Source organism: Neolamprologus brichardi, chromosome 20 (assembly GCF_056152115.1).
Source record: "Neolamprologus brichardi isolate AB-2024 chromosome 20, ASM5615211v1, whole genome shotgun sequence".
Lineage (NCBI taxonomy): Eukaryota > Metazoa > Chordata > Actinopteri > Cichliformes > Cichlidae > Neolamprologus > Neolamprologus brichardi.
The window spans coordinates 23,087,776-23,112,190 of NC_142123.1; the positions used below are offsets into that span (position 1 = coordinate 23,087,776).

Consider the following 24,415-nt stretch of genomic DNA (forward strand, 5'->3'; position numbering starts at 1 on the left):
GTGGACAATAACACATGTTTGTATTGAGAGTACTTTGTTTACAGACACTCAAACAGATCAACCTACCTGCTTGTTGGCCTTGAGGACAGTGCGCAGGGTGGCAATCTGTTCCCGCTTGGTGCTGAGCAGGGATTTCAGTTTGAGGATCTCCTCCATGCAGGCTTCCTTGTCCTTGTCGGCCACAGTGCCCAGCTCCAGAGAAGCAACCCTCTGGCGTGACAGCTCGGTGGTGCGGTCCACTGCCAGCTGCAGGTGCTTAATCTGGTCTCTGATGATGGCAACCAGATTGTAGATGTTCATGGGCTCGCGTCGGTGGTCAGACACAGGAGAAGGCAGGGAGGAGATCGGGGAAGGTGCTCCATCGCTCAGGTCGGTCTTACTGGGCTCAGGGAAGAGGCCCTTGGTGAGCAGGATGGGAGAGCGGCGGCCGCGGCCTTCCGGGCTGCTCCGACCACCCTTACCCTCTTTGTAGAAGTCGAGCATAACGCGGTTGGGGGTTTCGTTGTTGCACATGCAGACATGGTTGTAGAGGGTGGCCAGTTCTTCACTGAAGGTGACCAGCTCATCCTGTGCCACACTCAGACTACCCTGAGACTCGCCTGCCACGTCGCTCAACTGAGAACACACCAAAAAAAAACAATAAACGCATTATTTCACTACAAAAAATTAAAAAGCTTTTTTAAAATAAGACATATATAAAAACATCCAAATAAACATGTCTAGAGAAACACCTCACCTTGCGCAGCTCTTTCTCAAGCTTGGCTTTCTCTTCTCTCTCTGCATGGCTGGTCTTCTCCAGAGTTGTCAGGTTCTCTTTGAGTGTTGTCACATCGGTTGCCAGACGAGTGCGCTCCTCTTCGTAACGTGACTGACAAGCCTGGTATTCTGCTTTCAGGGTCTTCAGTTCCTCCTTCAGCTCTCCTGCCTCTGACACCGCAACCTAGAGAAGCAATGCGAGTGTAAATGAAACCCAAATGCACGACATTTTTCGGACTTGACCCTATTTAGTTTTCCTGCAGGTTTCAAATTTAATTTGACATTTTGCGCTGCCTAATACGACCACATGCCATTTACCTTGTACTTGCACTCCAGGATCTCAGGTCCGTTGATGTCAACCTCATAATAGTCTACATCTTCGTGGCTATCACGTTCTTTCTCATTATCCAAAGCAGACTGGCGCTCCTTGCTGGCTTGGAGCTTGCGGATGGCATTGAGGTTCTCTGTGAGGCGGTTGACCTTCTCCTGATGCTCTGACAGAGCACCGTTCGCCTGCTCTAGCTGTTTCTGGGAGTCCTGCAGAGTGGACATCAGGTTGACCTTCTCACGCTCCATCTGAGTAGAAATGCAGAGACACAATTAGCAAAAGGACCTCGCCCTGTAACACATGCACTTGCTAATCTGATGAAGGACTCGTCTTTAAATCATGTTATATATCTGGATTGTCTATCATGTATGTATGAGAGGAATATCGCTCACTAGGTCTGACATCAGAATCAGGATGACCTTGACAGTCTGCTGGACTCAGTTCAGCTCAGTGCTGGCAGACAGCCTGGGCGTGTCATCTTACAAAGACGCACACAAAGTTGTGCTTTTGCAAGCACTGAGCTATTTCGGAATCTGCTCTGTAAATAATATTAAAGTATCATGCTCATCTGCATACATAATTTATTATTTCACAATAGCTCGTGAAGATTCATTTCTAAAAGTGACTGCATGCTTAACCAGAGTGGCTTGTTGTGCTCAAGAACACTCCTTTATTTACATCAGTCGTCACATTAAAAACTTTTATGAGACACCAATGCTTGAAATAGTGTTTATGGGCAGTCAGCATAGCAGTGGCCATCCTTATCCTGCAGAATCTGTCGTAAATGCTGAATTGCCAAGGACTAATAAGTTAACTTCCAATGAGTGGACGTTTGGGATTTATCTCTAAAGAAATAAGAATAGTATGAGTTGAGACACAAGAGCAGCAGAGTCTGACTAAATGAGAACGAATGTTTTTTGTTTCCTCTGCTCTGATTGCTGCCAGGAATCTGTGGAGTGATGTGTCAGAAGGTTTTAGTTGGCTGAATAATATACTGTTGGGTCAAATCAAACATGGGATTTTGTCACAGTCTGACAGTCTGTCCATTACAATAAACAGCACTGTGGTGGTTTCAAGTTCCCACATTAATCCAGCAACCATATTTATGTTTGATGAAGGGAGAAAAAAAAAAAGACTTAGGCCTTAGGCATCAAATCTATCCACTATCCACAGGTTACTAGTATTTTCTGGTAACCATGGTGCCCAATCAGTTGTGGCCTTGGACTCATGGAGTGATGATCAAGCAGATGGCAGGTCCTCCGGTGCCACCACCCGCCGCCTTGGGGTCACACGGAGCAGGATATGTGTGCGCATCTCCCTGGATTAACTTTGCTGTAAGGAGATTTAGATCCCTGCAGCCGACTGGGGCACGATACAACGCTCCACTGTAAGATACACCTTCCGTTCAACCAAATATACACTGAGATTTCAGGTCAGCTACACCCAGTTAACACTGAAGGAGTCCATCCCCGCAGCCCTCCAATAAACTCGAGTGTAAATGTGACAATTTAAACCTTGTAAAAATGTAAAACCATTTTAAAGATGTTTGGGAATTAATTGCATTTTATACAGACATATTCAACTTTTGCTATTTTGCCAACAAACATAAATAGAGTGAACAAAATAGGATTATTTGTAAAAACAAAACAAAACAAAAAACAATACAAAAAAAAAAAATCAAACTAAATTTCAAAAGTTGAACATTATAACTTCCAGTATTGCTGAACTATCAGATTACTTTGATCTAAGTGATGCTAATAAACTGGCAACTGAACAGTCATAGTTCAAAGTCTAAAAAAACACTTACATGAGCCACTAAACAGGAATTGCATGTCTTTCGTTCTAGCCTTTCCTGGTATTAATTCAGTGCGTAACTGCATAAAAATGATTCACACCCAATAAGAGAAATAAGCTGAGAAAGCATTGCTATGAAAACAGACCACCGTATATTGTATTGTGAACAGAAAACACAAGCTCTCATGCAGAAACACAAACCTGCATCAGCTGCTGTTTGAGCTTCTGGATCTCTGAGATGTTAAGTTCGCTGAGCAGGTCATCAACAAGGCTGGGCACAGGACGAAAAAGCTCTTCCTTATTAGGCATGGAGATCCGGTTGTCGTCAGTGATGGCATTGGCCAGTTTGATGAAGCCATTCTCATATCCGTGGAGAGCCTCGTCGTTGTTAGGTTCAGTTGCAGCATCGTCGCTGAACTTTAGACCATCCAGAGAAATGCTGAGAGGACTGAAGAAACAATGTGAAAACTGTATGTTATTAAGAGCTTCTCTTGTGAAGTGTATGAGAACCTGGTTTCTGTTCCATTTACCTGTTGTACAGAGTGTCACCAATGTTCATGTAGTGGGAAAGCTCTTTCCGCAGGGACGCCTTCAGCTCACGCTCCGTCTTGATGGTCTCCAGAGCCTCACTCAGTTGACGTTCAGCGATCTCCTTCAGACGGATGGCATCCTCCAGCTGGCTGTTAAGGAACTGAGTGTCCTCCTCTAGGCGACGGATCTCATGCTTCAAACCCTCAAACTCCACCTGGGAGGACAGGAAACCACTATCATGAGTTTCAGAATCACAGAATGCATATTAGCAGCTCCAATTAAAATGAGCCACTAAGCTGTAAAATTGCTCAAGATAATGTTAGGTAAGAACACATCCATCTGATTTTCCTTTTAATTTAGATTTTAAAGGGAATTTGATTTGGGAATCCTTTCCATTCCCTAAACAGCAGTAATATCTGTATAATTCATGCCATGTCTAATGAATATATAACACTATCCAAGGGGTTAAGAAGACGATCAAGAGCTCAGGCATAAACAGCATCATCAAGTGGAAATATCCATGCTGTAAATATAGCTGCGCTTTATGTAAAAAGAGGATTTTTTTTTTTTTTTAGCTTTCATGGCATTTGAATAAACCCAGGAAGTGTTTTGTGCCATGATAGACTCTCTGATATAGCTGCTGACTCTTTCAAATGCTCCCACAGCAAGACATTATGGGAAAACAAGAAGCTGAGGATGATTTTAATATCACACTTAAATCTGAATGTTAAAGCGCAAAGTTTTTGAGCTTGTATGTAAGAGGGCTACTAAAATCCAGCATACAGTTAATGTATGTTGACAAAGTAGGTGGTATGCCTGAAGTCACCAGTGATCTTTTAAAGTATCTGCAATATAATGGAAAAATATTTTTAGTTCATTTACATATACCAAAGAGTGAGCTTCATGATAACAGTGAAGGCACATTTAGTTTATTTTTGCTTTCATACCCATCCTTTTTCATTTTGCTAATATAATTCCTCCTGTAACACAATTTAAATGATTCAGACTTGTGACATGAACAGCTGCAGTGTTGCTCTCTTCTCACCTGACTTTGCTTGAGCATGGAGACCTGCTTCTGCAGTGAGATGTTCTCTTCCTCCAGTTCGGTGTAATCCTGCAGCAGACGAGACTCCCTGAACTTGTACTCCTTGATGTCATCGCGCAGCTGATTCCTCTGGAGCTCCACCATCTGGCTGCTCTGTAAAGCCAGAGGAGATAGGCAGAGAGAGAAGAAGAAGAGCTGTCAATGACCACTATTTCAATCTTCTTGGGCCAAGTGTGAGAGATGCCAAGTGACTGGATATTGTTGCTTTAGTTTAACCTTTTGTGTCACGTGGGCTCTTTAACACTTTAAGAGCGCCCATCTGGTCAAACTAAGTGTGTGTGTGTGTGTGTGTGTGTGTGTGTGTGTGTGTGTGTGTGTGTGTGTGTGTGTGTGTGTGTGTGTGTGTGTCTTTGTGTTCGAGAGGGAGGTGCCAGGTGTCTATCTGGGCAGCGGGCCACAAGTGTGCTTGCCTGCCAGTTCTGATGGCACCAAAGAGACTGAAGCCTACTTATCTCTCCTGGTGACAGCCTTTCAGTGGATAGAAAGCTCTGTAGTGGTCTAATTTTCTAAAGAGGAGTCTCATTAGGGTTGATTCCCTGTACGGAAGTACACAAGGACCATTTCCAGAACAAGAAATGGCAGTAATTATCTACATTTCATTGGAAAATTGTCTGATATACTGATATATGCTAAGTTGTGTCCCAGTAAAGCAAAATGCTGGTACAAAAGAAAAAAGAATAAACATGCAAAGAGTCCTTATGTCAATAGTGTGATTGCTTAGCAATTATTGCATGATAGCATGAGGTTTTCCAAATGCAGTTTGAGCCCTCTTTCTGTGTAGAAAAGGCACCATTAATTATATAAAGGGTTAGAGAGGTAAACGGCATGTCCTTCCCCCACTTGAAGACGCCAACAAACTAAAAGCCATAAGGATCCGGTCAGCCCTGCTGAGCCACCCATGTCCTTACTAGCTTGTCTAATGCTTTTTTGTTATTGCTGCTGATTCATTCCAAAGCACGAGTAACCTGGACTTAGGTGATAAACATCACAGTTCTCAGATGAAGTAAGTGGACACTCGCTAACAGCTGTTGGGCGCTGTGACTTTTCAACTAAGTGAGCATGTATGCAAGTACTGGGAGACAAAGGTTCAATCCTCACACACCTGAACAGGAGAAGAATCTGCGTATATTTACATTTGTTTCTCAGAAAGACAAGAATAGCAGCCTCTACGTTTTGGATTTGCATGTGTGTTTGCGTGCTGGTATATATGTAATGTGTGTCCTTCCCTTGGCAGCAATAAGCTAACACCAGAGGGACAATTAGCCTCCCAATCCCTAGCCAGGTGGCCCCTTCCTCTCATGCAGTCGCCATGTGTCCAAATCACAATCCTTGCTCTCAGATCCTTTCAGGATAAAAGGAGTCACTCCTGACAGGTTTTCTATTTGCAGACTTTCTCATATCGGCATCATGTCAAAACTGAATTCACATCAGTGAGATTTGTAATGGAAGCAGAGTGAGGTAATAACACCTTTTAGTCTAATATGTACAGAAACCTTCAGAGAGAAATGACCTACAGGAGTAACACATCGCTCATAACGGAGTACAATATCTTTATAACATAATGAAACTGTTTTAAAAGTAAACAATAATTCCTCCTTCTAAAACAAACAAACAAAAAAACATCTCAATATTATGTCTCAGGAGACTATTTCTTGTGATTCTTTTTGGAAATAGAATTTAGTTGCTTACTAAAAAAATAACAAATAAGTTGCTAAATCCCCAATGATGACGAGTACACACACCCTGTCCTCTCTCTCTGTAATAATTAATCACTTTTTGCAGACCTGGGCTAAAGCTGACGTTTGAAGGTGCATTAAAATTCATCAGGGTTTTGGGCATGTCTAATGAGTGTGGGTGTTTGCTGTGCAAAAGCCCTGATGTCAGTGCATTGCTAAATAATGCATGAGCTCTGTCCTACCACTAAGCTTCTGCAGAGTGGTTCTGACTTCTGAACGAGAGCTAAATTAAAGCAAAAATATAAAAAAGAGCTTTGGAGAAATTCAAAATAATATTAGATTAAAAGATTCAAATGTTTCATTAAGGCTTAGACGAGCTGTGTCAGCTGGCTTTCAGGTCACTTTCTTGTCAGGGTTATGTGCCTCAGCTGGAGGGTCAGTGCTGTTTGGTCCAAATGAATACAAGCTGCCGCTGAACCTGATTAAGATCCCACTCCATTCTGATTTAAATGCATGGCAGGGTCTTAACCTTTCACCTTGCTTCTACATCCTCTGCTACACTGAGCCCCCCAAAGACTGAGAACAGGGCAACAGCCTGGCTGTGTGACAGAAAATGTAAGTAAAGGCTGTGGTGGCCACATGTGTTCCTGCTACAAAGAACAAATAACATTTAACTGGGAGAGAGAAATGAGGCTCCCTGGGGGATGTTTTTGATAATTCACAATAATGTGGGTGTGTGTGGCTGTGAGGTGCGACATTGTGAAGGCAATTTGTGGTGCCGCCAAAGGAGAGCGGTGACAAGGCGCCGTGATCACGGGCTTAAGTGTGGTTTGTAACTGTTGTCACTACAGGTGATGTCTGGACAGCTGCCTTAAACAACAGCTGCGTACCACACACACGCACAGACAAATGTGCCACTTTATGCAAAGTGGGTGGCAGCAAAAACACCAGGTCGTTCAGCCAAGCTGCATAATTATAGCAAAGGCACAATATATTAGATATTTAAAACAGAGATGGGGTAGTGTGTGCATGTGCACAGACTACACACAGCAGAGTTGTGAACATTCAAGGTCATACCGTCAGGAGCGAGAGAGAGAGACATAGAGAGACATAGAGCATCTTCCAGCTAGACAGTCTAAACTCTCCATTTCAAATCTCGAGCTTTCTTGTCACCAGTAAACTGCTTTTGACAGCATAGAAAGGCTGAGCCCACTTAAATCTCCCAGAGCTCGGAGCAATTTCCAAATGTGTTTGAGCCACTCTAACCTCTATTTATATGAGAAATGGTTCCATCAGCCGGTAAGCCACAGACGCAAAGTTTCCGGATTAACACAAGTGTAGATTAGGAATGTTTTAATGCTTTGTTAAAGGCCCTGCTGTGTTCTTAATAACACCAGAGAATCCAGCTTGCATTTCTGAAAAACAAAATCCATTTTTACTAGTCTCTTACCCGGGGTTTGCTTCCCTGAAAGCGTTGCCTAGACTCCCAGATGTCACAGAGCTGTATTATTTATATTACAGCACAGACAGGCCTGCTATGAATATATTTTTTTATCCTCTTTCTGCTCCTTCTCTTAACACACTCACTCCACTGACCTCAATTTCACTCTATATCCTCACTTTGCACATATTCAATTTTTCCCCCACAAACATACACAAAGTGCAGAGAAGCTCCCAGATGACCTGAAGCAAAGTGCACATCAGCTTAATAATATTTTATTTTTTTTACCCCCTTTCTCAGCTTCTTTTTCTGACACCACTGATCTGCATTTTGCACTAAAACTGCTGCTTTCATTTTCTAACCCTCACCCAGAATGCTGTAAGAGGCAGTGTGATAAACTTTAGCCCTATCATATCTTTCTATCAGATAAAACCAAGATTGGACAAGTTCAGTGATTCTAAAAAGAACACAATAAAAACTTTAAATGCCCTGCAGTCTCTAAAGTAACTCAAGGTCATGTCAGCTCATGTTTAGTCTAACTAAACTTGCAGCCAAAGCCATCTCTTAAGAAGAGACGAAGAATAAATCACAGATGAACTCAACCCCCCCAGTATAACTTCAAACACAGCAAAGGAAAAATAAAGCCTAAGGGCATCCTACTGCTGTCGACACCAAGAATGTGGGTGAAAGTAAAACTGCTTTTATCCTCCTTCCTGCTGCAACCAATTATCATTCTCTTCATCTTACCCAGACTCCACTAGGGAGCAAAAACACAGCCAAGGTCACACTTTTCACTCAGTCTGTGAAAAGCTAAAATGTGAATGGAACCTGGGGAATGAATGGCTGGTGGTACTTAGCACAATGTGACACTGTGGAAATGGCCACAGGGTGTACAGTGAATTAGTGTTTTTGAGGTCATATGGATGAGAGTGCAGAAGAGTGAACAAATGTGTTTACACCCATTAGTTTAAGTGAATGTGTAGGCCAATGGGTTTGTTGTTGATTTATTAACATCCTTTAATCTACCATGAAAAACCTGATTGGTGCTTGGAATTAAAGCTTAAATGAAGAATGCATGTTCAAAGCTTTATGTCATAACTTGACAAAAAGATTCAGGCAAATTTATCTGCCATTTCATTGTCAAATGTGAAAGTACCCAGATGCATCAGATGCTCCCTAAGAAAGCCTGAGTCTAGAAGAGAAGCAGCTAGCTAAAGTGATAATGTTGTTTCTCTAATTAACCCACATAATATCTGGAGGGTTTGACTAGGATGTAGATCACTTGTGACAGCAGTAGTAACCATGGCTTGTGTAAAAAGATCAAGGTCAATCTGGCTTCTGTCTTTGGTGTTTTCACACCTCTTCTACTACTGATTATTTTCTGAGAACTCATTTTTTAAACCTTTTCCTAGCATATAGCCTCCCTATCTTGTCAGTACAGCAGGACAAGAGTCGATCTGTCTTGGCATTAATGTAAGAAGAAAAATTAGGGCAGTCAACACCAACACCGCAGAGCCCTCTTTGAGTCCTATTCCATTAACCTCATGTCAGATGATAATGGCGAACAAAGAGCATCCCCTCTTGGATCGCTATACCACTCAACTCTGACCTTACAATAATCAATGTAAAACTGCAGCACAGCTGTAACATCCTGCATCAAAGGCTCTGTTCTACTATTGCACCACTGAAAAGCATGTGTTTTATTTTCTATTTGTTTTAGCAGAGATCTTCAACCGGCTGAGCATAACCCTCTACCCTCTTCCAACCTATTCAATCTCATCTCATCAGTGCAGACACCTCCCTTTTCTTAATCCCCCACTACTCGGACAGGTGTTTAATCCAGATAGTTAAACAGCACTTAAATTAAGGGGTGGGAGGTAGGCCGATGCTTAATGTCATTTACTGTGCCAATGAAGTGGAAAAAGCAGTCATGTTTAACATTTGAATGGCTTCCACATTATGGTAACAGATAAAACAGCACAACACCCAACTCATGAGTGAGAGAGAGATGGTTCAAGCATGTGAAATATCAAAGGACAACAATAGACCTGAAGTGAAAGCACAAGCAAGTGTGTCAACACAACATCCTGACTCATGCAAAAGAAACTGTGTACTATAAGCAATCACTGAAAGCACAATAATGCTGTGCTGGAAACACTCTACAAGACTAAAGAGCGAATAGAGATAGAGTGAATTACACTTTCACCCTTTTTTCTTCATCTTTGCTTGATAATTTCCTGAAAGGCATGCAATGGAGGTTCCCATTCTGTGAGGCATCGTCGGAGGCACATTCCTCTCATGACACGAGATTGAATTTAATGAAGTCATGCCTATTAGAGTGCGCCTCCCCACAATGGTACTGGCTCTTTGTGTGGATATAATCCTGTAGACTGCAGTGTAGCACTGAAATGTGTCTTATCAGTGCTTTGGGCTAACATTTGAGTCTTTGGCATGGGAGAGTGCCTGGTAGGCTTAAATGTGTGGCATGTAAACGGGCTGAAAACCAGCAACTAAAATGGCTATAAATGAACTGAAATCCATTTATAATGAGTGATGCTTCCACATTCATGGACTGTGATGCTTTTCTTATAGTTGAAATTGTGATTCTCATGCATTTTGTAATTCTTTAAGTGATCTTAATTCCACTCCAAATAAAACAGCTTTTCAGAGGAACCTTGTAGAATTGCAGGACTAAAAAAATAAAATAAAATACATAAACTTCACTTTAAAACAAATACAAAGGCCTATAACCCAACTGTCAGCTGCATTCCATGAAAAAAACGAAAGAAAAATTGAGTCATTCAGTCACACTCCTTTCTCAATTTGATTAGCCATGCAGTCTGGGAAAAGCAGGACAGTCCTCAATTTTCCTTGGATTTAGTCCCATTAAGCGTTTCTCGTTCTCTAACGGATTTTAGGCCCCCTTGTCTTTCTCTCATACCATTCTTATCATCTCCAAGGGCTCTCCTCCTCCTCTCCCAGCCTGCGCTTTGGGGCTAATTTGAAATCCAAGAGACAAAGGCCTCTTTCAGTCATGTCAGTCCACTCACAATGCCAGCCTCAGTGCCCAGGCTGCCTCTATTTGCCTGCCAGACACACTCCTAGCACCCACCAACGTACAGTTGGAAGGGCATCATTATCTCCCATACATGGTGTGATTTACACTCTAGACCCTTTTATCCAACCAATTAGAACTGTCCGGGGCCCATTGCTATGCAACAGAGTGTTTATAAAGGGAATGGCACCTGCAGAAAGGCCAAGGAGACCACCAGTGCAACACCAGTTACAGCTGTACATGCGACATGCAGCAAAGGCTGTATTTGCTTTTCTCTCAAAGATTCAACTAAAGATTTAAGAAGCATGTTATCAGTAATTATGTTTAAGCTGGAAACTGATGAATGAATGGAAGCTGGAGCAAGGTTTCATAAAGGGGAACTCCTCCTCTGTTACAAAAACATTTCTAGTGGGGCACATCTGTCTTCGATAACGTTCAAATTATACCAGTGTAGATGCAGAGCTGAGCAGCAGCTGACCTAATTATAGTGGAATTTAGAGCTTTCTGGAACTTAAGTCGTTGTGCGGGACATGCCATTTTTAAGTCTTTCACTAATCTGAGGAAGAAACACTGCTGACATCTGTGTCAAGCAGATGTCTACCAAAGTCTTGGGACTCAGGAGGGGAGTCCTTCACCCTCCCAATTACCAACTTGACCTGCAAAACAGCAGACTCAGCTAAATCTGCTGTGCACAAACACAACAAGATTAGGTGCCATTAGCTATCAGAACAGACAGAAACAAAACCAGACATCCTTAATATCACACTGCAGAATATAGGTCTATTGTTGAGTGTTGAACAGTGCTGGAGTGGAGATATATGTATGGATATAGCAACACTAATCTTTCATACATCTATCAATCCACCTCCTGAATCCTATCCTAAGGTGTCATTTGGGTGAATGGGATAGAACCAGCGATAGAGCTAACACTGATCTTTTAACTTTCAAAATGAAAAGTATTTTTGGAACCAATGCACTCCGAATAAATTAGAGTGTGCAGAAAGTGCTCTCTGACATGTGAAGCACCCAACCTAGAGCTGTGAGTGCAAATAAATTCCCCTTTCAAATCAGCATGCAATTAGCATTAGCATTACTCCGCTTCTTTCTTTGACATGAAGCCAAACTCTTCAAACAACTTGTGACTTAAGATTCCCTCTTTAGTATTCCAGCCTTGATTTGCCCGTCAAGGGAGCGGGGAGCTAGAATGGTGAAAGCTTCCCTCTGCCTTCCTGTCAGCCTCTGTTACTGGTTTTTTACTTTCATGTCTCCCGTCTTTGTGTCAAAAGTCCTTCCCTAAAGCGCAGCATGATTTAAATATATAGTCCACTCTTGTAATTTTAACCTCCTCCTCACCAACTGAGTCACACAACATTGGACATACATGACCATTGGCAAATAACATGAACTACATACACTATCTGCTGTGCAATTGTCTCTTCTAATGAGGGCAAATTAGCAGTGAGTATATGTAAATTGAAACAGTAAAAGTGGGAGACATTGCCCAAATTGGGACACATACAAAGGTTTCTATAATGATATGTATGATAAAGTGCAGGAATGTGCAAAGGGTGTGCTCAGTTTTGAGAAACAACTTCCTTGTGCTTCTGGTTATCAGAAAAGGGCTTGTCTAAGGTGGGGTTTTTATAACGAGTGATGTTACTAATGTCAGAGTTAAGGCAGCAGTCCCATGCAGTGATTCACACAAATTAAGCATTAATAGAATAATTATTCAATTATTCAAAATCCTTTTGTAACACAGCATATTTCCCATGGTCTCAGTATTTTCCTGTTAAAAAAACAACTCCACCCTGGACTGCATTAGGTGCAAAGGACAACACATTAGGCTTAAAGGCAAGGTGTTTCTAGTCATTAGAGAACGTTTAATCTTGTCTTGGCATGTCAAAAAGCAGACTCTCCAATTACACCCTGCATAACAGAGGATTGGACAGCAATGTCAATCAAATAAAGGTATTGTAGGTGTACATCACAAGTCTCAACAACCAACTGAAACTAATGCAAAAATGAAAAGCACAATGATTACTCTGGAGAAAAATAATACCAGGATACGGATAAATAAGAATATCTGTTTGTTTTATGCAGCTTTTGCAGAAAGATAAAATGCATCAGGTGATAAATGATCAACAGACACCCTCAATGTTCTAAATAGCTGTTCTAAAAAGCAGGTTAGAGCAATATTGTTTCTGCAAGTTACTGCAATACTGAAGTGCTGAAGAGACGATTAGGGACATCTGATCAAACAACAAACCAATTTCAAAATTATTTAGAAAATAGAAACAGAACAGTGGGGGGATTTTGGTTCTCCCTTTACCTCTCTCAAATCTTGACTGATGGCATTAAGGCGTTCGTTCTCAGACTGGGTGTTGGTGAGGATGTTGCGTGTCTGCCGGAGCTCGTTCTGCAGCTCCAGGACTCTCTGCTCATAGTAGGCTTCCTTACAGGCCGACTCCTGGATCAGAGACTCTTCTCGGCTCTCTCCATCTGCCGCCACCTTCCTGTGGTTGGAGTAGGCTTGTCCAAAGGCCTGGAGATACAGTGAAAGAGGAGAGAGTTGCTGGTTTGAAACTATAGTGTCATGGGGTTGTTAAGAATATTTAGAGATTTGTGTATGAAGCATCACTTGACATTTTTATTTTCATCTATCAGGTTTGTGACTGACACAAGTTTATTTGTGATTCAACCTCTCCAGAGCGACAATGATCTCTTCTACTGTGGTTTAGCTGAGGCTCAAAAACCTCCCCAAAAGTACTGCAGTTGCTCTGTAGAGATAATCAGTCAGGCTCCATCTGGGCTGCGTGATCCTGTCTTCCCCCCATTTCCTCCCCCTCTCTCCTCTGTTAGCTGCAGGATATTGGCCTGCATGTACTCTGCAGTGACTCCACAGATGGAAAAACCAAACAGGAAAAGTAGAGCAAATGCACAAGTGTCTGGGTAATCACGAGATCCTGTATTCTAATGCTCTTAATACCTTAGGAGATCATAACAGAGTAAAGAAAGGTCAACAGATATTATTTGATTTTGCAGACTGCATGAAAGGGATGAACTTATGAAGATTAAACAACTATGGAGAACTTATGAGCTAAAGCCTCTACATTGTATCAGAGGCAGTCTATTTAAAGGTTGTGAATAGCAGTTTGTGCAATATGAAACAGACTGCTTCATTAATATAAGTGCTATATTGACCCTAATTTGCTATAACCTCCAAGGCAGAAGCCACAAACACATAGTGACACGGCGACCTTTACTGCAGCAGAATCTAGGTTAGGCTACACTTTTGCCTCTCAAAATAATCACCTCATGATTACAGATTTCATTTTCAATCCTGTACCCGCTGGATGGGCATTCTGATTCTCATCTTGCCTCACAGCTCGAGTGCAGGCGGTAATCTGAAATCACCTGAGGCACTGAATCTGACCTTGTTTGCAGCTGCAGCGCACTCTCTCCTCTCTCTGACTGCCTATACTGCACGTGACTAGCTGCTGCAGGATTTTCTGTGTGACTGTGTATCGTATTAATCCTAGTAATTCCTTTAGATAGAGGCAAATCAGGAAATTTGTATTAGTCAAACTGACCTACTTCCAGGATTTAAGAGGTATATGTGACTGAAAAACTAGTTTAATGGGTTACAGTGGAGCATGACATCATTGCTTTAGCAGTTTAGCTAGCATAGCTTACATTTCAGGAAAGATGATGACTGAAGCACAACTTGGCAAGAAAGAATTGACAGTGTTTCATTTAGCAGCATCTCTGTTAACAAATGTAAATGTTGCTGTTGCAACATTGCTAACAAATGTAAATATTCTAATTTTTCCGACATTTCACTACAATCCCACCGATATTGTAGGAGGAGTCGCAATTCCTGTGAACTGTGCAGGGACAAATTACGGTCGCCATAGTGTAAGCTCATTGGTCCTTCAGACAGATGAGTTAGTAGGGAAAAAACATAACCCACACATTGACTGACTATTTGCATTTAGCCTTGAAGTGCTCTGAACTGAAAATGCACTGTAAGAACAAGAAAAATACTACTGTGATTTGACCACATAGAACCAGTGTTCATAATTGTTCGCCTTTTATTTGCAGCTCTAGATAAAAGTATCACTTAAATACGTGTCTGCATAACTCGCCCATCTGCCTCCTTTCTCCAAATCAAATCATCAATCAGCAGGAGGCTGTATTTTATTAGAAAGTTATTAGAAAAGACAGGATTAACCCAATCAGTAATCAGGAGAATCCCATCATTATAATCTTGATGCATAGGTTTTATTGAATAAGACTCCAATCAATCCAATCTACGAGGCCTGCCCTTCAAACACGCAGAGCCCCTAGTCAAAAACCCAGTGACCCAAGGCCTTTAATCTCCGCTCCCCAAGCGTGGCTTTAGGCTACTTTAAAGGAGGGCAAATTGGGGCTGCACACGACCAAGCCTATTATCTCACAGTGAGCTGCCCACCCAGTTTATAATTCATCTTTAGCTTGCCATATGTTGCAGTTTTATTAACACTGGACAGGCGAATGTGGATTATTAATCTCTTAAAAGCTAATCAAAGACAGGTCTTTATTAGTGAGCTGTGGGGACTGGATTTCCTCACAGATGACTACAGCTGACATTATAAAGGAAGAGCCAATAATTCAAAAGATTTATCCCACCACAAAACCCAGATGACAGCATACATTATGGGCTGGTCATACCCTAGGCTGGCTTTTAAAGATAAAGTACATCATAGTGCATGATCACTGTTGATGATAAAGCTTCATGTGATTGAGGAACTAACAAAATTAGTCCAGTCACATCTGATTTTTGGTTTTTTCCCCCCTCAGATGACAGTGTTGTCTGATTACTTCCTCTTACATTTCTCTCACCCTAACAGGATCTAACAACCCGAGTCATAAGATTAATGAAAGACAGATGTGTGGGCACATGAAGAAGGCAGACTACTGAAGAAGGAAGCAAGCTGCCATGTTTCTAGTCTTAGACAAAGCTTATATCAAATTACTGGTTTCTCTGAGATGTTTGCATTTATGGGTTAAACTAAAACAGTCATCTGCAAACTTATCTTTCTCCAAAACAAATGTTGCTATGGCAGATTGTCCTCTGATAAGAAAGTCTTAGGTTTAACAAAGGCTGTTTAAACATGTTTGAACATGGTGAGATCACTGCCTTGTCCTACAATCTGACCAAGGACGCAGCCTTTAGTGACACTGATTAGAAGCTGAGACAAATCAAGACTCAAAGATCAATCACACCTCTCTGCTTTTTGATCTCTGCTCAGGATTCGCTAAACACTTGCTTCTGAACATGACAGCTACTTAGTAATCTTCAACGCCTTATGTGGTAAAGGAAGAATATAGGTTACATAGTTCATTCTGGTTTTCTCAGCCAGAATCCCGCTGCATGGGCTTCTCTAATCCAGTGAGTTAAGAGCACAAGGGAGATGGGCTTTGGGTCTCCATCAGGTAACAAACAGATCGATACAGCCGGTCTCAGAGGCCCTGTGGAGCAGAAGTACACATCTAAAATTCTATTTTCAGTTCCCTTCCCACTGGCGAAGAAAAGAGTTTCTGTGGCATCAAGTAAGAACAACGTGATCTACAAAGATACAGTTAGTGGAGACCCTCTGGAAAGGAGATTAAGAACAATAGGCTCCAAAGCACAGGGATGGATTTGCAAGGGCAGGAAGTCTTTTTGAAGACTTAGTAACAAAACCCAATTAGAAAACCAAGGACGGATTTGGGTTTGACACTTGTATCTCTGGTCCTGCTCAAAACATCTCATTGTTAAGGTTTCACTTTAGCCTCCTGGGGTCTTGCATTCTGGGAAAGCAAAGCCCACTGCAGGAAGAAAGGCAGACAAAATAGAGATGGGATAAAACTAAGAAGACTCAAACAGCTCATTTTATTTTCCAGCCACAATGAAACACCTTCCATTGTCCAATTGCATGTAAACCGAATGAGAAATCCAACTTAACCTTTGCTCTAACTGTAGTTAGAAAACATTTAACAATAGTATTTTCTAGCCGTTGATCAACAATCTCAAAATCTTGCTAAATTGTGCCCAATTAGGCACAACAAAGCAGCTCCAGACAATGAGACTTCTTGTTTCTTTAGCTGTATTTTGGGGCTTTGGGGGCCAGTGGAAAACATTAAACAATATCACACTGTGTCATCTGGATCAGTTTGGTTACTCATTCTGTGCTGGAGTTGACCCTAGATACCAAAGCAGTGTTTCAGCAACACTGAAGGCTAGTCACTGTTAGCATTGTCATTGCAAGCGAATGCAGAGGAAGAAAAAAAAATACACCAAATGGATTCTCTGGCCTCGTGAATCACAGCTCACGTGGAGTTGCAGTTTATAACGACAAACAGGCATGCTCCCCCCCCACCTTCCTGTGTCTCTCCATCTCCATTCACAGGCCACTGCACAGCGAGAGACTCGAAAAAGATAGATAGCTTCAAGGTGTGTGGAGATTCTATATTTAGCTGTCGGCTCTCAGCCGTTCATGCGATGGAGCATTGTGTTAAAGTCAAGAGACCCACTGACGAAACAAAGTGTCTCTGCAACACGTACTGTTTGCGTGACCTAGCAGGTCGATACACTACTCTACATTTCACCTATTTGTGTGGGACATAATAGCTCTGTGTTATTTCTGCAACTGCATGTACAGTAAGGTACTGAAAGCAATGCAAATCATGTCAGGCGGTAGTGCATGCTTTTGTTTATTTGTAAGCATTCACTAAATTTACAGAGAACATTTTTGTTAATCAGTGAACATTACACCAAAGCCAGAGATAGATGCTATAATGAATGACAGAGTAGCTAATTATTTACTTCAGACTTTACTCTTCAGTGGGAGTCGGAGGGAAATGAAAAGACAAATTCACTTTCATCTTTTGACAAAAATCCATGGAGGTTATGATTAACTCTCCGCTGCTTTCTTGTAGTGGGAAGAGTTAATCTCCTTCCTGCTATCCTGACAGTTCTTCCCCCGAAAATCAGCTCTCTCTGTAAATTTGGACGTTGGAAAAACCAATTTTCTACAACCAAATAAGCAATAATGTAACAGGGGTTCTTGAATATGTAGTTGGCATTTTCATGTTGAACAGTTATATGCATGCAAAGCATTAAAAGTGCCAAGCAGAAGGAGCAGGAGGAGGGAGAGGGGAAAAAAAAAACAGTGAGAGAAACGCAAACGAGGGAGGCAGAGATATTTGCTGTTGCCTGGCACAGAGCCACATTGATTTGCTGCATAGCACAGAGCTGTTGGGCTATTATTCACACACAGGTCTGGACAATTTCACAGCCTCAACACACATACGCACGCATCTCATTTCCAATTTTGCCAGTGCTCCTTGCAGCCAGCCATAACGCACCACCTGATACTCAAGCCATGTTGAAGCATGTTCTCCCAACTGAGATAGAGGTTGAACAGGCGACCGCTCCAGGCCTTGTAGGAAATCTACCGAAACTGCAGACGGCTCATGTTTTCAAAGGACAGAGGCAATGCACTGTATGCTAATGGAAAAGAATATTCCAGAGAGATCATCAGACAGCAGAGGTCAAAGAAACACACCTGCATGTGACTTGATGAAATGCAAATTTTCATGAAAAGTGAAATGATTTCGCCTCAAGAAGAGAAGCAGCATGTTCCACCGTCATGGGACTAGAAGGGCGTGCACCTCTTAAAAGCAACCACAAAGCTGTGCCAGATTGTGGATCTATTGTGTTGCAGGGTAGGAGAGAGAGGGGAAAAAAAGAGAACGCCAAAGGGGATGGAGCCACTGGGAGTACGTAGACACATGCAATTAAAGCACAAACACACAGGCCTCTGTGTAAGAGAAATGTACTAATCAGACTCATGAGGCCCTTTACACAGCTGACTGATCAAGTCATCCTCATTGATAAAGAAATATCAGAATAGCATAACTGGGCAGCAGGGGCTTAGTTATACTAAGTAGCTACAGAAATTCTACCAGCTTATTTTATGTTATAATGACTAATTGCTTGTTAGAGCTTTCATCATATTTGGCTGGGGAAAACTACATTTCATGTTTTATTCTGCCTTCACATTGGCTACCAATCCGAAGGAAGCATTAGAGATTCTGTGTGAAGTCAGTCTTCATCTTCAAACACGGTAATTTATATTCCTCCAACGTCTACAAAGACTGGACTTCCCATAAAATACCTTCTTTATGAGGTGAAACACCTGCAAAAAAGAGCAAAACCAGGTTCGCACTGCCATTACGCTGTCTGTGTTAGCCTGAAGGCTCAACACTATAGGTGTTACTGCCTGGCTCCTGTGTTATTAGAGAGTAAAAATAGTCATTATGCCCTCGGCAGCAAGCTAAAGAACCTCCATCAAAGTGCAGCTTACTTTAGCTCTCAGTCAATATACTAAAAAAAAGCACACATGATACAAACAGATACTAACTGATGAGAAATGAGAATTTTCATGGCGGTCATTTAGAAAAATGGAGTTAGATCTTTCCTGAAATGTCTAACGCGTAGGTCACTAGTTTTGTTTTGTACTCAACAATGAAAATTTTTCTGCTCTGTCTTGTGTGATACGATGTGTTAAGTGCAAGATTTAAACTCTGCTTTTGTCTTTACCATTTATTCTTAGCAGTCAATTAAAAACAAGAAGGCATTGTATGTTGGCTCTATTGTCTACCAACTAAATCTACTGCAGACTGGAAGATAAAGATAAAGCCTCAAGGGAGAGCAGAGACTCAATAGGCTCTTATAGATACACTGCACCACCATATCAGCGCCTGAGCTGGATTTTTATCCCTGTTCATATCACTGCAATGCCCTATACGAGCACCAGCTCTCAGCATTCACAGCACTGATCATTTGCAATGCAAAGCCAACATTATCTGTGCCTGCTGGTTCCCTTTTCTCCCCGATACTCATTCTTGATGAGATCTCCCTCGTCCACGTGCCCACACCCCAGAGGGGAGAGCTGTTGTTATGGTTACTATGCCAATTACAGTGACAGAGTGAGAGGCAGGTCAGTAAAGGCAACGCGTTGGGTGCCACTGACACAGATGGCTGTTTTAGAGCTCAGCCCGGCACAGCTTGCTCTCCTCCCTCTTTCTCTGGCAACAGTCGACACGCATGCCTCTCCAGTTTTGTCTGCACAAAGAACATCCTGGTCTGATGTTGATTCGAATCAACCCTACAGATGTGCGCTAAATTTGCGATAATGATATTTCTGACAATACTGAAAAAAATACAGTTTTATGGATGCTAGTTTCTTACAGGCAGCAGCATTTGTGTGCATAAATAAATGAAGCGCATTTATATCCTTCTCTTCCAGTAAGTTCCTGTCACAGATGACAAATGACTCAATTCCAAGTCTTCATCAACAGTAAACAATGAACACTCAATCAGTCCGAGTCTTTTTTGGGGCCTCCGAGACATTGGTCCCTGTGGAACCTCACATATGATTTCCAAAAATGAACAGCCTCTTGATACCGATGTTCAGGGACAAGGGGAGCAGCTGGGGCTGCAGCTGAGGCCACGCGCACACAAACACAGATATACGCATGAATTTGTGAACTCAGACACCCGAATCTGAGCATGCTGTCTGTAAGGATCCAAGGTCAGGCTTAGAGGAACAAGGGGGAGGGTGAAGAAAATGTCGAATCTACTTGTTTGTGCATTTGCTGTCAAAAAAGCTTAAGCATTACCAATAACCATTTATTAAACTAATGCTATATGAAACCCTAATGCATTTACTTTCATCATCCCAGGCTACATTAGTGCTGAGACATGTCTAATCAATCAGGTTGAAGTATTGACATAATGGGGGAAGGACTGCAGAAACTTGATTTGCCCTTTTCCACATATTCTCATTCTAAGACGCCTCTAACATTGTCCTTTGCATACAATGATTAATCATTCCTAATCAACTCTGTCACCACCACTCTATTCATGAAGAAGGGTAAAATTATCTCATTCTCTCGTCAATGTGTTGTCCTATCTCACCTTCTCATATCTCTCCACTAGCCATCCCAAACCCAGAGGACTGTCTCTTGGGGGATTCTGGCCCTGCTCCTGGCCAGACAGAAACTAATGACCTCCCTTCTCCAGTTGCAGTAATTAAATCTTTTAAATGATTGTGAGTGCATGGATTCTCTCTACCAGTGAGGCCAAACCTTGGGTCAGAGCGTAAAGTCTTCTTTTTGAGGCCGTATCACTTTGAAAAGAATAAAGTGGGTCTCAGTATGCTAACACTGAGCATATAAAAGATCATATCTGTGAGCAAATGAAGACTGTAGATTACATACAATGCCTTGTCTTTTTACAGTGACAAGAATGCCTTCTTTGATATTTTTCCCCCATACACAGCAAAACTTAATCAATTCTTAAACCTCTCTGACAAAGAGAATTCAAATAAAACTGAAAACCAGATAAGACAAAGCCCCTGAATGTTGAACAAATGCTGGAAAAAAGAGCCTACAATTCTTTCATGAGATACTGCAATAAACCATGTTTTTATACAAAAATTACAGCCAATTAGTCCCAGCGCTTTTAACTCATTAAGCTAGCTGATAGAGAAACTCCTATTCCAACTAAAAGAGTGAACTGGTTCCCACAGGAAGCCCGTGCGTTTCCCTCTCATGTCTTCAATCCCCATTTCTCAAGACTGCAGGACTGCTGAGAGACGGGCACATATCCAATTAAAAACCCTCCTCTCTTTCATCTCTCCAAACCCAAGCTCTAATGTTGTCATTATCGTACAGCCAGCCCCCTGCCCCACTACACAGCTCCATCTTCTTATCTCCCCTCCCTTCTTCTATCCACTCCCTCCCCTGGCCAACTACGCCTGAGGGTTTCAAAGTGTGGGCACCAGGAGACTTGGGTATGGCACACTGGAACAGGAGGACCCAGACCCACTAGCCTATTTACTACTGGGGGAATGAAGGAAGGGAGGAAGGTGACGGAAGTGATTATGGCGTGTGGGGAGAATGCAGACTTGCTGCTGTTTCTGGTGCTAAAGTTAAAAGGACGCCCAGGGTGAAGGGACGACCCTTTGAAATTAGGTTTGCTAATGTTTGAATAGATGGCCTAATAAAAAGCAAAGATGCTTTTCACAATCTGCCCTCTGGTTTACTTAATTTAAGTGAGATAGGAAGCACTACTCTGCCAGTCAGGGAATAACTGAGATGAGCAGACAATGCAGAATTTCTGAGGAACCAGAGAGGCGTGATAGTACCCATGCAAACAAAGATCTCTATCTGTCTAGATCTCATCCCTGATCTTGTCTTCGGCTGCTTCAAAATAGTGTCCTGGGACAATTTGCAGACAAGGAGCTGTAAACAAAACTCCTCTTAAGTGGGAGGATATGGGTGGGGCATACCCTACAGATGTGTAAGCAAGAAGGTGAATATCTTGGAGTGAGATTGAGGTATAAAGCCCCCCCCCCCCCTACTTGTAGCTATTCCAAGTTTGCTCCTGCACTTCATTCAGGTTACTAAGCAAGAAGTGTGCACAGCCACCTTTATGTCAACATCTTTTTTTTTAATGAGTCCATAAAAGGACATCAGCGATTTCAAATCTCATCTTGTTTGCTGTATTTGAATGAGGTTATAATTGCCGCTGTAAATGTGAAAATTTGGCCTTGGCCCGATAAAAGTTAAACGCTTCCAGTACGAGTGGAATTGTAAATTACTGTTAAACAGCACCGCTTTTGATCTACAGAAGCAAATAAAGATCGTCAACTCAAAAGGCTATTAAATTTCAATCCCTCTCTATGTTGCTGTGGTAATACCCCGATCCTTCTGAGAGGAAATGCTCCATAATGAGCGCTGATGTTAACACACCAGTACAGGCATATTTCTCTTGATAAAGAAGAAAAAAAGCAAATAAAACAATTCTTTAACATTTTAATTTTTTTCTTGTCAGACAGATGTGGCAGAAATGACCTGAATTGCCCACTTCCTCTCATACACTAAGAGGTATCTGCTCTGATGGAGAGCCATATTTCATATGCTTCCTATCCACTATAAAAAGACTCCTCGCAAGTAAACAGGATGTGGAGCTGGGGGGGCACGGGGGGTGAGTTATGACTTCATTTCAATAGAAGGAAGAAGAGATAGAGGAAAGCTTTGCTTGTGCCTTATGATTTACAGCAAACCTGTATCCAAGATTTATTATCAAAACACAAAGCCATAAACAAGCTTTGGAGACCGTTAACGTGTTTCATATGAGTCGACTGGAACCTTTAACAGAGTAGATAAGATTTGAGGGCAATCTGATCCACGAGTCAATCTATGGGCCCTTTTATAGGAATGACACAGGCAAGGTTTGTAATATAAAATCAAATCTTTGCACTACCCACATTCCAAGCTGATTCATCTGTTTATATAAAACAGCATAACCTCAGTATAAATAAATATGACATTAGTCATACCTTTAAAAGCATGTTCAACAATTGATAGATCTAAAGCTAACTAATATATCTTTCAGAAAGACTGTATGTCTTGAATTTTAACAGTTTAAACAGCAAGGTTTTACTAACAGGAAACGTTATCCTTAAAACCATATACCATAGTTATGAAAACCAAACAAATGAGTGCAGTAACTGCTAACTGGGGTGGTTTTCTTTTATTTAGCTGCTGAAAATGTAAATGCGATCCGAGAGACACAATGAAGCTATGGAGCACAGACAAGAAGGCATGTAGGAGTGAAGGAATAAGCATCTATTGTGTTTCTTATGCACACACACACACACACACACACACACACACACATCTAGCTTAGTCACGTGTATGCACACAGTGCTCTTTGTTGACAGTTGGAATTGTTTAAAGTCAGTATGTAGTTCAGGAGACGGAAAACTGGAGACCTTTTGCCTGAGTGAACTATGTTGTATTGTCAGATGCATACAGTCACAATGACCTCATCTTCTGCATTTAGCCTGGGCCCCTGCCTGATCTGGCCCTAGTCTCCAGTAATTGGATTACACTAGCAGAATCATGACTGTGCCGGGTTGCCATACAGCTTCTCTATATGCACTTCTGACTTGTTTGAATGCACAGAAGAGCTCTCCAAAAATCCACATTTGAAAATGTATACTTTTAGTTTCATCATAAGCATGACTATGATTATGATGATATTAAGGTTTAAGTATGGCAAATATAGAGAAATGTTAACTTTACTGTTTTTAACTATTCTCAGGTTAAACTATTTATTCTATTTTAGATTACTTCATAACTTCAACATGTTTACTGTAGCCAAAAAAAACAGAAAGTCAAAGTGAGGAACTTCAGCCGTGTAAACAGTCAAGAAACTGCTAACACATACGCATGTTTTCTACATCAGCCCTTGCCTGAGCAGGGCTTTTGAAATCCTCAATTTGCTGCATTTAAGCACACAGCACAAACAGACCTTTCTTTAAACGTCCAGGCCAAAACCACTAAACAGTTTACTCACTGAGGCCGAGAACAGCCATCCACTGCTGCTGTAAATGTGGCCTGTGTGTGAACTGTGGACGGCAGCTGATTGTGTTTTGTTCGGAAGAGTTAGGGCCAAAAGCTTTTAAAATCATTCGTGATTAGAGGATCATTTTACCTAAAACTAGGAGAAATTATTATTTTATTGTATTGGCGATATAATATGGCTATCTTTCTGCAAAGCAGAAAGTAACATTAGTATACATTAGTGGGCCTTTCTTGTCTTGAAACATAAAAGATATAGTGGAAATTC

General features: G+C 41.7%; 1 protein-coding gene across 2 annotated transcripts in view; it reads right to left on the reverse strand.

The window, feature by feature from the left end:
- LOC102775836 (protein bicaudal D homolog 2-like) overlaps window positions 1–24,415 on the reverse strand; it is a 41,018-nt gene that overhangs the window by 11,520 nt on the left and 5,083 nt on the right. For both annotated transcript variants that reach the window (XR_015717054.1, XM_087834457.1), the window contains exons 2-8: window positions 13,016–13,228; window positions 4,455–4,607; window positions 3,409–3,623; window positions 3,080–3,326; window positions 1,075–1,332; window positions 737–940; window positions 67–615 (exon numbers count right to left, since the gene is read on the reverse strand). Coding sequence is in view for 1 of the 2 variants with exons in the window: in XM_087834457.1 (XP_087690583.1) it covers window positions 67–615; window positions 737–940; window positions 1,075–1,332; window positions 3,080–3,326; window positions 3,409–3,623; window positions 4,455–4,607; window positions 13,016–13,228 (1,839 nt within the window). In the remaining variant the exon portion in view is untranslated. The remainder of the gene's footprint in view (window positions 1–66; window positions 616–736; window positions 941–1,074; window positions 1,333–3,079; window positions 3,327–3,408; window positions 3,624–4,454; window positions 4,608–13,015; window positions 13,229–24,415) is intronic.